Source organism: Carassius auratus, chromosome 5 (assembly GCF_003368295.1).
Source record: "Carassius auratus strain Wakin chromosome 5, ASM336829v1, whole genome shotgun sequence".
Lineage (NCBI taxonomy): Eukaryota > Metazoa > Chordata > Actinopteri > Cypriniformes > Cyprinidae > Carassius > Carassius auratus.
Genome location: NC_039247.1, coordinates 16,990,790 through 17,007,962, shown reverse-complemented (window position 1 = coordinate 17,007,962; position 17,173 = coordinate 16,990,790). Strand labels below are relative to the sequence as shown.

Genomic DNA, 17,173 nt, shown 5'->3' with positions numbered 1-17,173 from the left:
ATCATCAAATGTCCTCTAATTAAAAAACACTTGATTTGTGATCTCATAGTTATAGAGCGACATGATTGCCGCATGCGTAACTGAACCATTCAACATGCCAATTAACTTTGATTGGCATCTGACAGTAGAGGGGGAAAAAAATAATAACTGGAATTATAAAATATTACTGTGATTATCATCATATTAACTGCAAGGTTGATAACACCCTGGGGAGAGGGATAGACTTGTTCACTTAGTTAAAAGACACTTCAATCAAAAGTGACAATAAAAACAAAATGTTTTTATTTCAAATCCATAGAACAATTTATATAAAATATACTATAACTTTCTAACTGTTATCTTAAACTTTTTACATTTTTTTTTTTAATTATGAAGAAAAAAATAATAATTTTACTGTAATTATATTTTAAAGTACATTTCCTAAATCAGTGCAGCCTTGGTGCATACATATTATCTGGTATATATGAACTGATTCTTAAATTCTTCTGCCTTTAAAACCGTAAATGAACACTACGAAACAGTCACTTTATTACACATGCCAGAAAATTCAAAGACAATGCATTTAATTCTTCTAAAAACTATGACTGATTTACAACAATGGTTTTACATAAGAGAACACATGGGTTTTGAGTGCTCACCTGCTTTACACTCGCAGGCAGCATACAGGTAGTTGTTGGTGCGCAGGAGTTTGCACTGGCCATAGATGCCACAGTCATTGATGCAGGGGGTCAGGAAAGAGCGAAGGTACACCTCAGCTGTTACATTAGTACACATTTCAAACCTATACAAGAACATGGAGATGATAAGAAACAAGAGGAAAGTGGAATTGTAGGAAATGATGCTTTTAGCAAAACTACCAAGAATGGACAGTCTGAAATTTCTTTGAACATTATGTGAATTCTAAGATTACATGCAGTTACAGTAAATGGGGATTGAAGCTTTTAGGCTTGCAACAGCTTGCAAGCTTTGTGTGAGAAACAGCCCAAAATTTGAAATGTTATCTTGTGTGTTTTTTTGACACACAGCTACAGTATGGCTTCACAAGAATTATAGACCATACTCGCACAGTTATGATTATGACTTTTTTTTATTTATTTTTTTGGTGCTTTTGAACTCCTCAGTCCGATTCATTGTACTTTCATAGAAAATACAAAGCAGCACAGTTTTGTAAATAACAAATTTTGTGTTCAGTGCAAGAGAGAAAAAGTCACACAAACAACACGAGGGTGAGTAAATGATAACAGAACCTTCATTCGGGGGAACTATTCCTTCAAGATAATATGGGATGTAAAGATGTCAAAGTTACAGTAAAACTGTTTCAAAATAATATCACATCAAAGGCAAGCAGATATGCTATAATCTCTGTGGTACTTACTTTACAGCCTATTTGTGCAATTCTAAATAAAGATATCAAATTAGCATAAACTCACTGTCAGAATTCATTGACATTTTGAATCAGCTAAAGTAAGGTTATGAGAGCCTAGGTCAACATAAAAGTGTATTTATGAATTGTTTCACAAGTATTGTATTTGAGAACAGCAAATAGATCACATGCTGCTACTACTGCACATGCTTTATTTTGAAGAAGGTAAATACATGCAGTGCTATGAATATTTTGAATATTTTTTTAACTGCAGTCTGATTATTTAGTGCAGAAACACAAAGCAGCAAGAAACGCAAATATGTTCACCCGTGTTCAGTGGCACACAGGGATCGCAGGCTCAGATACCACGTGCCCGTCTGTGGGTAGGGAATCCTCAGCTTGGTGATATTTGTGCTGGTGTTAATGGAGAGATGAAATCCTGAAACTGACTCTGATAAAGAAAGAGCACAAACGGGTAAAGGACAAGGAAACCTAGTGCCACCATTTGCTCTGACTGGAACACAATTATTATTGTGAGCATTCTAAAGAAAACCCCTTTGTAAGTGCATATCTAAGTGATGTGCTCAACCATCAAATGGACCATAAAAGAAAAATCATGTGGTAGAAGGAAGTTTACCACATCTCACCTGCAACCATGAGATGCAATTTATGTTGCATTTGCATAGAAATGGCGACATATTTCTTTGTTTCAACTGAATTGTTTCCAAAAAAGGCACTTCATTGTTTTTTATTGCCATAATTTTGGATCAAAGCCCTAGGGAACTTGAGTTGTCTCCATGAACATTACAGCAAAGGCCAATGGCCCAAAGCAATTTAAAAGACAATAAGAAATACATTTAAACATTGTCTGTCCACTGCGAAAAACATATGGCTACAGTTTTTCACCAAAACAGTAAAATAATGTCATGAACATTAATAAAACAATATAAAATTTAACATAAAACACACTATGGTACATAATTAATAACTAACATATATATATATAATGTTAGTTATTAATTATGTACCATATATATGAAAATATATATATATAAACTATTAAACTATTTTAATAGAGTATAAACAAAATTTTATGTATTCACATAGGTAAAAGAAATAATAAGAGGTACTGTAAGTAGATATGGTTTACTTTTAATGTAATGTAATATATCAAGATCTATATATTTACCAATGTTACATTAATTTACTGTATGGTTTACTTACTATATGGTAAGACAACTTAAAATTAGCCTATTACTGTTATTTATTTTTTATAGTAAAAATAAAAAGCTTTTGCTATTATATTTTATCAATCCTTTTTTTTTTTTTTAATTGCAAGCAATATTACAAAATGTCATGGTGAAGATACTATATAGAATGCATATGGCCTAAAGAGATTCATCTTAGACTAAGTCATAGCCTGTCCTACCAGATTCACATGAGACTGATGTGTTGTCGTGAAGGGACAGTGGCATCCCATGATTCAGGCAGCCAAAGATCGTAATATTCTCTCCTCTCACTGAAGACTGGAGGGGGAAAAAAAGACAAAATAGGTTTGAATCCGGTTAAAGATAAGTGAACATCAAAGTTAATTATCAAGTTACTTTGAAACACAGATAGTGGCTGGCACCAAGCAGGTCAAACGAAGGTTTGGCAGGCAAAGGAGAAGGCTGTGATATAACTGTTCGAGATTTCATAGGAATATCAAAGGAAAAGAGGTTCTTTGTAGCTGAGCGAAAGGCCAACCATCTCCCACTGCAACCGCCCTACCCACAGACGTCTGAAAATAAAGATGTTCGCCTTTGCCTTTCACCCCATTCATAAATAATACAGAGAGGCCTGATGAATAAGCAAATCTAGGACATGAGGCAAATTAGTGATCTCTCTCACATGCACAAACTGTGAGGGGAGAGAGAGAAAGGAAAAATAACACTTTGAAGCAAAGTATCATGTTCTTTGACTAATCAGAGTTTATGACAGCAAGCGATTTGACAGGCATGATTTAGGTTAATAATTCAATGACATGTCATGTTTTACATGCCATCTCAACCTCAAAGAAACCACATACATACATACATGCCCTCTGAGGGTTCCCAAAAGTCAACCTTTAATCTCTAATCTGGACCTCCAGAAATAATAGTGCTCAAGGGTCTGAACTTTTAAAATGCATTAAGTAGTGATCTTAAGTTTATAGCGAGTGCAATGTATCAAATCTAATTTAAAGGTGAAGTGTATAATTTCAGAGTTCACCAAACAGAACTGATCTATTTATTTATTTATGTATTTTTAGTGACGAATGACGCTCAAGAGTAGTTGAGGCAGACACACAGTGTGACAGCCAGCATCATCTGATGCTCATCCAATTGTAACTCCTCCCACTACAATTAAATGAGATATAGAAGTTCATCCATACTCACACTTGCCTTAATCTGTCTCCTCGTGCTCAGCAAACCACTATTTCACAAATTAAGCCTGGTGAATCTTTGCATTGTTATCCTGGATTATGTACATGGATGCATCTTCTGACATGGTTGTTTGAAAAGTAAAAATCTATGCACTGCATCAGTTAAGAGTTTAAATAATTATTGCAAAACATACAACATTCCAGAAATATATTAATAATTAAATCCTAAACTCTTCTGTATTTGCTTACTTAAATCTAAATGGCAACTTTTTTTGGCCAGGCAGTATAATATAGTATAATAAAAGTATATAAAAACAAACATTATTTATACATATTATAATAATAAATTCATACAAAATAACCATGCCCGGAGAATTTCTGTACTGTCCAGATTTGTAATATCTAGTCTGTCTGTTTTAGCGAGCTTTAGTCATCCATCATTGTAAATCTATAATACTGTCTCTTCTTGTAAAAGGCCTGACAGCTGTAGAAAATAGACAATAAAGAAGAAGAGCCACTGTCTGTGACATAGGATTGCCTGACATGTAATCTAAACGAACCAAGAGAATCTCAACCACAGGCTGTTATCGAGCCAGTGTTTTTAGTAATCAGTACAACAGCAACTGAAATTTCCTAGCTTCTCTTTTGCTCGATATTCAGCGTGGAGTGCTTTAATGTCAATGCTGTGCCAAGCACCTGTGTTGAGCTGGCCTCGGACCAAACCCTAATCAGGGATGTAAGTTTTTAACAATGATGGATGACCAGCTGGGTCCACTCAGGGCAACTCTTGGCTGTCATTCAAGATGGTTTAAAAATTAACAGCCCTCAAATGTTTCCTCCATGCATTTCAAAACTGTAGTGACCACAAAATAGTTGACACGTCTGCTGTCAAATGTAAAAGCTGCATCTACCACAGTATTGGCATTCATTAGATAGGGCAACACCTCATGAGTGGAAAGAACTGATTGGAACAGTAGGAGATTCGCAGTATTTGCTGTTAAGAATGAATATTATGCCAATAACTGGGATATATATATATATATATATATATATATATATATATATATATATATATATATATAAATTCATTATAATGTTTGTGGCCTTTTGCAAACATACTTGGCAAAGGGAGCAATAAAAGACAAAAAATCTTTTGTGTTATGACATACATCCAAGTGAAATGAAGAGTTATAGGCATTTGAACAAAATACAAGTGTTAAAAAGGCTTGATTTATTCAGTAACAAAACACTAATGCCTTTTTTTCCTCACAGACATTCACAAGTTACTCAATATTTAATTTCCTGTTTATTGAACTGCCGTATAAAGCAATAAATGTATTAATAATGTGTATTATAAATGCATAAATGCATATTATTTATGCATATTATAAATGCATAAATTTAAAGACAGTATCACACTCACAGCTGTTTTCAGAGCACTTGTGATAATGCTTAATTATCAATAAAACTATATACAAAGCATCAATATAAACATACAATTAAGTAGCATTTTATTTAATTGAGTATATGCTTAAACACTGGCCAAACTGAAAGCATTTTATGCTGCCAGAGTAAAAGGGCTGAATTACATCTAATTTTGGGAAGCACAGAGAGCTTAATAAATTGAAGAAAAAGGAAAGAAGAAGGACACCCAGAAGGGAGGAAAATTGAGGTAAATCAGATTTAAAAAAAACACTCTGTGTCTCTGCTCTCCTTTAAAGCTGATGGCGTGCAGTTATTTAGATCGGTTCAGATCTTTTTATGTGACAGTCCTCTGAACTTTTTTTTACTTTTCATCTTTAGTTAATAGAGTATAGGAAGAAAAAGGTCCTTTAACTGCAAAGTTTTTTAACTGCAGTGCCATTAGAAACAGGCTGGCTTCCCAAAGCACTAAGAAAGATGTTAGTTGCACATAAGTACTTAATCTCTATGGCAAGTATCCCAATAGCACTGTTATCTAAGCAGTGTGAGGGAATATAAATTGATAAGAGCCTCTGACCACTCATAACCATTACATGAACTTGGAACTTTTCCATTTACTTTTGCAGTTTATTAGGGAAAGGGACACATAGCAAACACTACTAATGCACCTTTATTATTGCAAAGCTATTGTACAATATAATCAAGAATAATAATAAAAAAGTGTTGGTTAAAAAATGGCTTTTTAAAGCAATACTTCACAGTATGCACGTCACAGGTTGATATTTTAACATAAACACAACAAGGTATACATTTGCATAGGCCTAATCTGATAAGCATAACTAACCTATTCAAAATAGAGGGATGATAAATTATTATTAACAACAACAACAACAACAATAATAATAATAATAACAATGTTGTTCTTCAGTAAAATTTTTATTTTATTTTATTTTATTTTATTTAAACATGAGACTTGAGGAAGCTTCTCTAATTGAGCACACACACACACACACACACACACACACACACATACAGTACAACCTTCATATTAAGCGTCCAACATAAATTTACTGTCACTTAATCAGTCTACACGCTGGTTGTCATTCTATTGTAAAAGGAGTTAAGACAATCTTCAAAAGGTAATTTGCAACATTATCTGTATGTCTTGCAGCAATTGATTTTTCCTGTACTGAATTTTGAAATGCTTTCTAATTCACTTTCTGTTTGAAATAAGATGGTCCTGCTTACTAATTACAAATATGTTATTTTGTTAATCCTGCCAAGGCTGACATTTTTTGTTTGCCTGGCTTTGTTTTAAAAATGTCTTTTGAGGGACCTGGTGCATTCACAGGCTGCCTACTGACTTGAAGTACGTAATGACCTCGGGAGCAACGAGCACTAGGTTCCTGCAGAAATCAGTTAAGACCTGACGGCAGGCCTGAGTCCAACTTGACCTCAAACTGTCCGTGAGAGCCACTCAGAGCAGCTGAAGGGGGGAACAATTCCACACACACACACACACGTCTCACAGACACACAGACTCACCTTCATGAAGGGTGGGCTTCCTGACACACAAACACACACACACACACACACACACACTTCTCCTATCCTTTGGCCTGTACTGCAGCTCATTAGCCCAACACATTGGCTCAGCTCTCACCTCTTGGCTTTCTGTCAGGTGTACATGTCTGCTGGAGGACAAACTCATGAGCTGAGGGGACACTGTGTATGTGTGTATGGCAGAAAAGCTGCCAAAACAGTGGGCTTAACCAATTTAAATTAAGCCGGACCAAAAATTTAGAGAGGTTAAAAAACCTATTTAAGCTAATTAACATTAAAAAAGTATGGGGTCAGCAAATCAGTAATTGATTAAATAGGGGGAAAATAAATATATATATATATATATATATATATATATATATATATATATATATATATATATATATATATATATATATAAAAGAAAGAAAGAAACTTTCGATTCATCAACAAAAATATTAAGCAGCACAACTGTTTTCAACACTGATAATAATAGATGTTTCTTGGGCACCAAATCAGCAAATTAGTCTTTTTCTTTTCTTTTTACACTGAAGACTATATATATATATATATATATATATATATATATGTATAATTTAAAATAGTAATACTATTTTACCATATGACTTTTGGTTAAATAAATGCACCCTTTGTGAACATAAGAGGCTTCCTTCAAAATATTAAAAGAATTTTTACTGACCACAAACTTTTTAACATAAGTGTTTGTGCTAGATACATGAAAATAAAAACTAGTCTAGAAAATTTGCAATACAATCAAAAGTGATGACACTCATTACAAAAATGATGTCATTCTTCGAATGTCTGTAAATACCACTAAATAACAGTTTCATTAAATATTGCAGGTTTTTGTATGGAAATGTATTAACAGTTCTACCAGATATTGCTGTTGTGAGGATTAGAGTCTATTGATTACATTAAAGTCTGAATTTAGTATTTGATTCAAATAGCATTTGAGTGACCACATATTCAACTTCTTATAGGCTATATCACGAGCAGACAACAGCGACTGGGGAAATCTCCATGCAGTGCCTTCAGGCACATCATATCTAAAACCATTATCTCGGCAGTACAGGGCATCAGTGCTATTATATCAGTTTTTAAAATTGAGACATTTCATCAAACAAGCCTGTAAAGCCACTTGTGCTGTTGATGATTTTTTTGGCTCCCTGAGTAATTGTCACTTTCATTTCATTAAAAGAAAATTCCAATAATTGAGATTTTTATAAAGCTGCTACTCTGAGTGGATCCTGACATGATGATAAGCCATTACTTCATCATTAGGGGTCGAGCACTGAAGCTGCTATGACAGCTACTGCATTCACTAGTACTCTTATTATTGTTCTCCTGCCCAATGAGAGCCACTAGAACCATGGGTTTATGAATGTACAGACTGAAATGTCTGCTTACGGAGGCAGGAGTAATTGTTAATCCCAGTAACCCAGTATAAAACAAGATAACCCAGGGCTCTATCATACACCCGGCGCAATGCGACGCAAAACGCAGCGCTAGTGTTTGCTAGTTTCAGTCTTGCGCCATTCACATTTTCCCGTCCAGCGCCATGTTGTTTAATTAGCAAATGCATTTGCGCCCATTTGTGCGCCCATGGGCGGGCTGGTCTAAAAAATAATTGTGTTCAGGTGTAGTGCTGGAGCATTGCTATTTTAAGGAGTTGGAAATATACTGCGCCACAGACCAACTCAAACCTGGTCTAAAGTCTAAAGTCAATGGCGCAATATTTTTTCAGTGTAAAAGAATATTATTGTGTAGGCATCATAAATATAAAAATGTAATGATGGATAGTCATTGCGTGTATTAGAATTAGGCTACCTATTTGCAATTCAGCCTATTACTACTTATAATGATGAATGAAATTCTACTTCATCCTACGCCTTCCTCACCTCGGGAAGCTTTGGTGGATTCCTGCTTGTCCCGTAGATGATCTGCTTCCGCGCTTTAACTTTGCGCATGAGCAGATCGGTTTCTTCGCTTGAGAAGTGTTCAGCTTTTCCTCCAACAAATTGGTTTCTTGAACGTTATGCCCAGTACTTATTAAGAGAATAGGGACAACCCATTCCAAAAATGTTCCAAAATGTTTAGATTGTTAAAATAGAGCCCCCAGTATACTATTTTGGGTTTTTGAGATTTACAGCAATAACCTTGTAACAAAGTTCATAGTCACGGGAAGATTGAGGCGGTCGTCATTATCACTTTCACTCCACCGACCTCACTCCGTTCCCACGGCTCTCGGCCCTGCCCCACCCCTCTCATCACAAACCCATTTATAATTCTCAGCCAATGTATCACGACAATACATTGACCTACTGTATTAAAGTGAACCGTTTCAGTGGTACTACACTTCATGTTCTTTGCACAGTTTGGGAGCTACTCCTTCTAAACATTGTTCTCATCAAATCTGGCTCCTGCATAGACCTCTATGACTAAATATACTGTAACTGAGTAGAATTGGTTTATATTCGAAACCATGCTGTCACAGCTACAGCTATACTTGGCTGTGATGACTTAATGTGGTATTTTTTTTTGGCAAATGTTGAAGTTGTGGAAGTGTGGATCTGTGCTGGAGGTCAGGACGTTGTTAGTTCAAATCCCACATGTAGTGACCCATGAAGCATTCTTGTTTCACTCTTCCCTTTGAGTTATGCGTTGTGGTGAGTACATGTTTTTCCTCTCTGTTTGAGGAAAACTCAGTTGGGAACTATTCCTCCATTATATACATTGTGTTACAATTCACTTTTCCATTGTCTGCTCTGTCCATCTTTCTGATGACTAGCCCTGAGTCCAGAAGAGGCCAGATGCCTGCCTGTAGAAACAGGAATTGCTCCTATTAAGCATGGTGCTCATAAACCTGAGAAACTTCAATGGAGCAGACATCCATCATCCAACCGTCTTATCAAGATATTTCCCTGATGGCAGCATATGGCTAGAAGACGGAAATCATTTATTTTACGACCATGGCACCCACTCACAGGGTTGCTCTGTAGTCTACCTTTAAAGAACCCTTTAAAATGCCCTGGCCGGCCAGTAAAAGACAAAAATACCACCAATCTTCATCTACCTTTCAAAAGTGCTGATTAGAGAACTTGAACCTTCTCCTTAATAATCCAGACAATTTTAGCTGAACTGGTGGAGCAGAGAAAGTCTCACTACTTTTTAAATATATTTGTAGTAAACTGGGCTTTAATAATCATCAAAAGACGAAACTTTTCTAAGTTTAGTTCCTAAAAGCTCAGTTGACTGCATTTGTGACTTAATGTTAATTACCAAAAAAAAAAAAAGGGTCAGTGAGAGTTTGTTTGTTTGTTTTTAGCACTTCTATTCAGTAAGGACATATTAAATTGGTCAAAGTGACAGTAAAGACATTTTACATTTGACATATAGTTACAAAGGATTTATATTTCAAATAAATACTTGTAACTTTCTATTCATCAAAGAATCTTGAAAAATGTATTAAGCATTACATTTTTTATTAAATATTAAAATGTTGCTTTTTTTTACATTGATAATAATACGAAATTTTTCTTATTGTCAATAATATGCACCAAATCAGTATATTATAATGATTTCTGAAGGATCGTGATACAGAAGACTGGAGAAATGGCTGCTTAAAATTTAGCTTTGCATCACAATAAATAAATTACTATTATTATTTCAATTACTATTACTAAATTACTATTTAAATATATTTTACAATTATTAAATTTGTAAATATATTTAAATAGAAAACAGTTATTTTAAAATTTTAATAATATTTCATAATAATACAGCTGTATATCCTGCTCTAAGAGACTTCTTTCAAAAACATTAAAAAATCCTACAAACTCCCAAATTTTTAACAATAGCGTATATCCAATTTTACAACAATGTCATCATGAAACTGTAATGTCATAAACACTAAAATGATGGTAAAAATGAATAAATGTGAGTTAAAGTAAGTGCTTTTTTTTTAATATATACTTTTAAATGATCTAAAAACTGGCCTCATTTACTTCCATTATGCTTTTGAAAGGCACATACTTCCAAGTACCTTTTATAACCTCCATAAAAAAATATTTAAAAAAAGAGACAAGAGACAAGCCAATTGCATTTTATTTTATTAATTTTTTGTTGAAATCAACATTATGCCACTACTGCAGTCAACAGAGCTTAACTTGCACTGAACCAAGAATATTACTTCAAGACAGTAAAGCTACACAATTTCATACCTTGTTTAGTTGTTTGAACTAAAATATTTAACAAGTCAAGGGCTCCTCAATAAAAGTCGTATTATGCTTTCAGAGACTGAATTTTAGATAAGTCTGGGACCTACTCTGGGAAATGGAAATGGGGCCATTGTGTGATGACTCTTCACACCAATGCAGTCGCGGGCATTTAAGCTGTCAAGAAACCTGTTACCAAGCACTCACTCTCCCTTCTTCATCACCTGCTATCATCCCCTCCCTCCTCAGCAATACAGCATCTCACAGCATTCACTCTCACTGCCAAACACCCCACCTTCCATCTACTGAAAGCCTCATATGTGGCTTTTTATAGTACCCTTTGCCACCAAGAGCTCATTCTTCCATTCCTGTTCAGTGCCACTCTAGGAAACATCCATTAAATGCATAAATACAATCTGAGAGAAACGGAGTCTGTTGAGAGGGCTGCGGCCTTCAACATGGTTTTCAGTGGAGGCATGAGATATCAGCTAATAAATAGGTCTATGTGTCTTCTGTTTGTTTGGATGTGTGGAATTGGCATAGAAAATTTTAAGGGTTTTTAAAATGATACACAAATGTAGTCGCGTGCACATTATCAACAACTAGAAGCGGACTCTTTCACCAAGCACCTGAGACAAACAAACATGGTGACATTTGCAACCATCCCACTTTTAGTTTTACACGTCTCATGCTGTGAGAACAGGCTGACACTTGCTAACATTTGATATTAATCAGTCTACGGCGCATCAAGTCTCTGCCACCCACAAGAATTTAGCTGAAGAGCTCCTGAGTCGTACCCTGGGTCAGTTAAATGCCATATGGGCTCTTGGTTTCAGGAGAAATGTAAAGATCTGAATTATTCATAATCCTTCAAACACTTTAGAAGTGCCTAGGTGACTCCATCAAAGGTTTTTGGGTACCAGAGTCCCAGTGGATATTTCACACAACCCGTCTGATCTTCCCAGCAGATGGAAGAACACTGCATTAAACATATTCTTTCAACAGCAACATCAAAAAAACATATACACAGAATCTAGACGAGGTACCATAGAATTATATATGGATTCTGCTGAAGCTGAAATGACACTTGTACTACAATTTTCTATGACTGAAGTGTACCGAGACTTGCAAGATGATTCAGTATGCTGTTATTTATCAATCAAAGCTTCTGCTAATCTGCCATTTTGAGTGGAGCTATCGTGTTTTTTTTAATGATGGCTTTTAGGTGAGTATCAGTAATACGCTCACAGATTTAAGGGGATTACAGATTCCAAGTGCATTCACTCTGACAAGAACCAAAATGCTCTTTGAATGTTTACTTGGATGTAAAATAAGTAAAAATATAAAAGATTGCATGTACAGTATTTTTGTAGTTTAAACTGTAGAGCATGCCGTAAGGAATGTGTTTGATTCCCAGGGAATGCCTGAGGTATTGAATCAGAACCTTGAATGCAACGTACAGTAGGTCTTATTGGATAAAAGTGTTCACCAAATACATAAATGTAAAATGTAAATATTGCTAATTAACTACAGTATATAAGAGTCTAACACCACTATTTGTTTCCAGTTTTAATCTTTTAAAGCCTACTCAAAGTCTAATACTCAAATTTCCAAGGCCTCTAAAATATCAACATGATCAAAACTTTGCCAGAAAACATGTATACAATCTACTACATGATACTTCTTTGTGTGTGATAGAAAATGTATATTTTTAGCAAGTAAAATGCCTTTTAGTAACATTCTAAAATGTCAGTGTCTTTTTGTCGAAATTGTATAAAGTAAATGTAACAATACATTTTATATTGTTAGAAATCTATCAAGAGGAAAACTGGACTAATTATAATGGACTAATTCAATTAAGGTTGACTTGATTATCCAAAGATAATTTGTAGAAAAATCAGGGTAAAATGTATGATACATCACTGTATTGCATTGCAAAAAAAAAAATAATAATAATAATAAAACTACAGAGCTTGATCATAAAACTAAGTATGTAAATATGCTCTAAGACATGTTATAATAAGATATAGATTGACAACTGATATTTACATGCATTTTATACACAGTTAGTATTCAGCTATACAGACCAGATACCAGAGATCAGAATCTCATTGCACTTTTTAGCCATACAAATAACAACATCTGAATCTGAATAAAATGTAGGTGTTTTTTCTCTACTCGAGTGTAAGCTCCATATACACCTATATCATACTATACTGTATGAGCCATAAAACCTTGATGTATCATATATTATACTGAACATAAAACACATAGGACAAACTTTTTAGATTTTATTACAAATTGAAATAAATATTTAGTAACAGAGGTAAACAATATATAAAAGGTGATATTTTAATATGAAATTTTGTGGCATTTATTAAATAATTATTTTTATCATTGAATTTTTTTTCACTTGATAGAAACAATTTATTTTTGGAAGATATAAAAGATTTCAACTCACCACATTGAGTTTGAGCTCCATGTTGAGGACGCCTCCGCTGTCCAGCACCGGCATTAGGTTGATGGCAAATATCGCTGCCCGGTCTGGAGGGATGGAGATGTTGGGTCCAAAAAAGATGTAAAAATGAACTGAAAATGTGTCCAGTTCATTCCGCAGCGTTGGCCGGATGGGCCAGCATTTATTTGTGTCTGCCATGGGTGCTAAGTAAGTGATGCTTTCTTCAGCAGTTAACAGAGATCCTTGATCCAAAGGGTTCTGTGGCACGTTAGGCAGGCTGGCAGCCGGCAGGGTCTCTGACAGAGAGAACCCCATCACGGTGCCAAATGACTGGGGCATGTTCATGGCTGAGGAGCCCTTGGAGACGCTGGGCTTGGAACAGTCTGATGAGAAAAGATCAAAGGAGGTGTTTAAAACTGGGACAGCACACATTTTCAGCTTAGGAACTTGAAGGTGAAGCTAGTTACGAGAGATGTGAAATAAGAATGAAATAAAGATGTCTTGAATGCTGACGAATCCCTTGACTGAAGCTGACAGCTCAAACTCTCCGTTCAGGTTACTCTGAGGCTAAAAGCATCTTCCTGACATTCCCTTCCCTTTGTGCTAGATCTAACTAGCATTTCAGCAGAGACATGCTTTTTTCAGTTCCACACACATGCTTAGATGTCTGCGGTGAGATGACAGGCCAAATGATTGCTCAGTGTCTATATAGTCTGAAATGATCTAAGTCTGATGTATATTGTGTTTTATGTAGGACCCAAAAAATGCCAAGGGAATGTCCGTTTCAACTATTTCCTTTTATAGATCTCTCAGCTCTACACAACATTCGTGGCACACACACAACACTTGAAATCCTTATATTTGGATTTTTGTATCTTCGTTCAAATAATGACTTTGTGCATTATAAAAACAGTGTGTCCCAAAACACATAAAAACGAGGTCATGATTGTTCTTAACATCTTTTAATCGCGGGCTTTGTCATAACATGGTACTTTGTAAATTAGACAGGATTATGGAACACACTTTAATTAAATGTAAATGGCAAAACAATGGTGCAGAACTGAGATAACTAATTGGCACTGATGAGGACAATAAGGAAATTCTCCACACAGTTCACCGTTTCCTGATTACCTCAGGGTGTGAACGTTCAGTTATGCTACTGAGGACTCGGGAGTCTTACAGTCATATTTCTCTTCACACCCACGATTATTGCAGTGAAATACAGTGAATCAGGTGGAAATGGTTCATTATTGAAATGCCAGGTCGCTTTCCCCCCACAGCTCTGTTTGCTGTGTTGTCACTTACATATCTTGCTCTCTCACTTCTCTTTCCAAAAGTTACAACATGATTTTAGATTTAAATGTTTTTTTCCCCCACATCCAGAATCCAAAAACAGTCCTGATGAGAAAGCTCATCAGGCTCAAAAGCGGATTATTATTACTGTGGGTGGATGGGATAATTAAACATCAGTCACTGAAGAGCTCTTGCACCTGGATTCTGGCGACCCAAATGTTTTATGTAGCATCACATCACAGGAGAGCAGAATATACATCTCTGATTTTCATTTTAATGAATGATCACAATCTATGGAACGATTGTTGAACGTGAATCCACAATAATTACAACTAAGAGTCGAGATTCAAATGCTATATACATCACCAAAAAGTAATTAAATATATACTACCATTCAAAGGTTTGTTGTCGGTAATTTATATTTTTTTTATTAATAAGGACTGATTTAATCAAAAGTGACAATAAATACATCTATAATGTTCCAAAAAGCATTCTTTATCAAAGAATTCTGAGAAAAAAAAAGAAAATCAGTTTCTAGATAAAAAAATATTAAGCAGCACTGTTTTCATCTGTTCTCTACATTGATAATAATAAGAAATGTTTATTTATTTATTTATTTTAACACCAATTCAGCGTATTAAAATAATTTCTGAAGGATCATGTGACACTGATGATTCTAGTAATGGCTGCGAAAAATTCAGCTTTGTCATTAATACATTACATTTAAAATATATTCACAGTAATACATTAGATATAATTTTTTAGTTTTTACAATTGTATTAAAATTCATAACCTCAAACATTTGAACACTAGTGTATACACACACACACATGCAATACTGTTAAAAAAAATGTATTCAAGGGTAAAATTAGCAAAAGCATCTCAACAAAACCCATTGACAGTTTTGTGTGTGTTTTCCTCAAGTTCAAGTTCAAGTTCAAGTTGAGCTTTATTGTCATTCCGCTAAAAGTGTGGATATACAGTGGAATGAAATGTTGTGCCTCAAAAAAAAAGGTTTAGATAGATTTTTCTGTGATGTGGTAAGGTTGTGATGTGTTCCATGTCCTAGTCCCCCCCATGTTTGATTATGCCCTTATTTGGTCTGTCCTGTTCCTGTTCCTATTAAGTTCCATTTTATTCAGCTGTGTCTTGTTAATTCCTTCGTTTAGTTCCAGGTGTTCCCCATTTAGATCCTGTATTTACCCCCTTGTTTTCCTGAGTCCTACGTTCAGTCTCAATTGTCATTTCTCTGTTATTTTTAAATTCTCTATGGTTTTTTTCATTAAAAGTCTGTTTTTGAGCAGTCTCTGTGCTCCCTTTGATGTGTGACAGAGTCTTGATTAGTTGGCGAATCCTGCAGCATTTATAAACCCTCACCGTCTGATCAAATCAACCTTTTTTGCTCCTCTGTAATTACATCTATTTTGCCATAAAATGTCATTATAATTCTTGCTGACAAAAGCGGTGATGGACAAAAGATCACAATTAGCGAGCTAAGGGCTCGCACTTGAACATGCCATCTGGTTCAGGATGAGGATGTGTCATCGTGTTCTGTTCAGCACCTGTTTGGCCAAAGACCCCGCAGCTGAAGGTTAGCTGTATAAGTACAGCTCAGGCTATGAAACATGAATCCCTGACTCATTCTCTAACTTACCATTGTATACATGCATATAGATGTGGAACAATAAAGAGAAAAATATGTCTTTGTCAATAGATGATTACCTAGCAACCAAAGATTTAATAAACTCATAACAACGTCAACGTAGCTTTTCTGGAAAGGGTTTCACGTGAAAATATAGAGTTATATGTATACTCATTTATTTTAGAAAATAGCTCAACAGAATCCAGTTTTCTGTGATGTTTGAGGAAAACAAATGTGGAAAACAATTTGGATTATGATTTGCACTAAATTAGTTTACAGTACTTACACCAATTAAACTGTAGATGATTTATCGGATGACACTGTCATGAGTTATCAAGATGATGATGATCTCCACACAAATAAAATTAACTGTTCACCACTGGAGGGGAAAAGACATTACAGACATTATGAGACAAATCATCTTACATACAGTTTTTGTAAGCATTACACTTATAAAATAATGCAAAAAAATAATAATAATAATAATAAAAAAGATACAAATACTAGAAACAACTGACATATATATACTACCAAGTTTAGGGTTAGTAAGATTTTATTTATTTATTATTATTATTATTATTATTATTATTATTATTATTAGTATTATTATTATTATTATTATTATTATTATGTCCGTGAAATAAGTATCTTGTATTAGGCTACATTTATATGATTAAAAAATAAAATTGTAAAGTAACTGTTTTCTATTTAAATTCTTTGTAAAATGTAATTTATTCCCATGATGGCAAAGCTGATAATTTATTAGTCACTACTTCAGATTCCTTCGGGAATCTATCTAATATGCCTGAATTGC

General features: G+C 34.7%; 1 protein-coding gene across 1 annotated transcript in view; it reads right to left on the bottom strand.

Annotated features, from left to right (window-relative positions):
• Positions 1–17,173, bottom strand: part of LOC113078814 (transmembrane protein 8B-like) — a 126,331-nt gene that overhangs the window by 11,102 nt on the left and 98,056 nt on the right. The window contains exons 6-9 of the mRNA XM_026251130.1: positions 13,428–13,807; positions 2,793–2,889; positions 1,691–1,814; positions 639–781 (exon numbers count right to left, since the gene is read on the bottom strand). Of these exons, the coding sequence (XP_026106915.1) occupies positions 639–781; positions 1,691–1,814; positions 2,793–2,889; positions 13,428–13,807 (744 nt within the window). The remainder of the gene's footprint in view (positions 1–638; positions 782–1,690; positions 1,815–2,792; positions 2,890–13,427; positions 13,808–17,173) is intronic.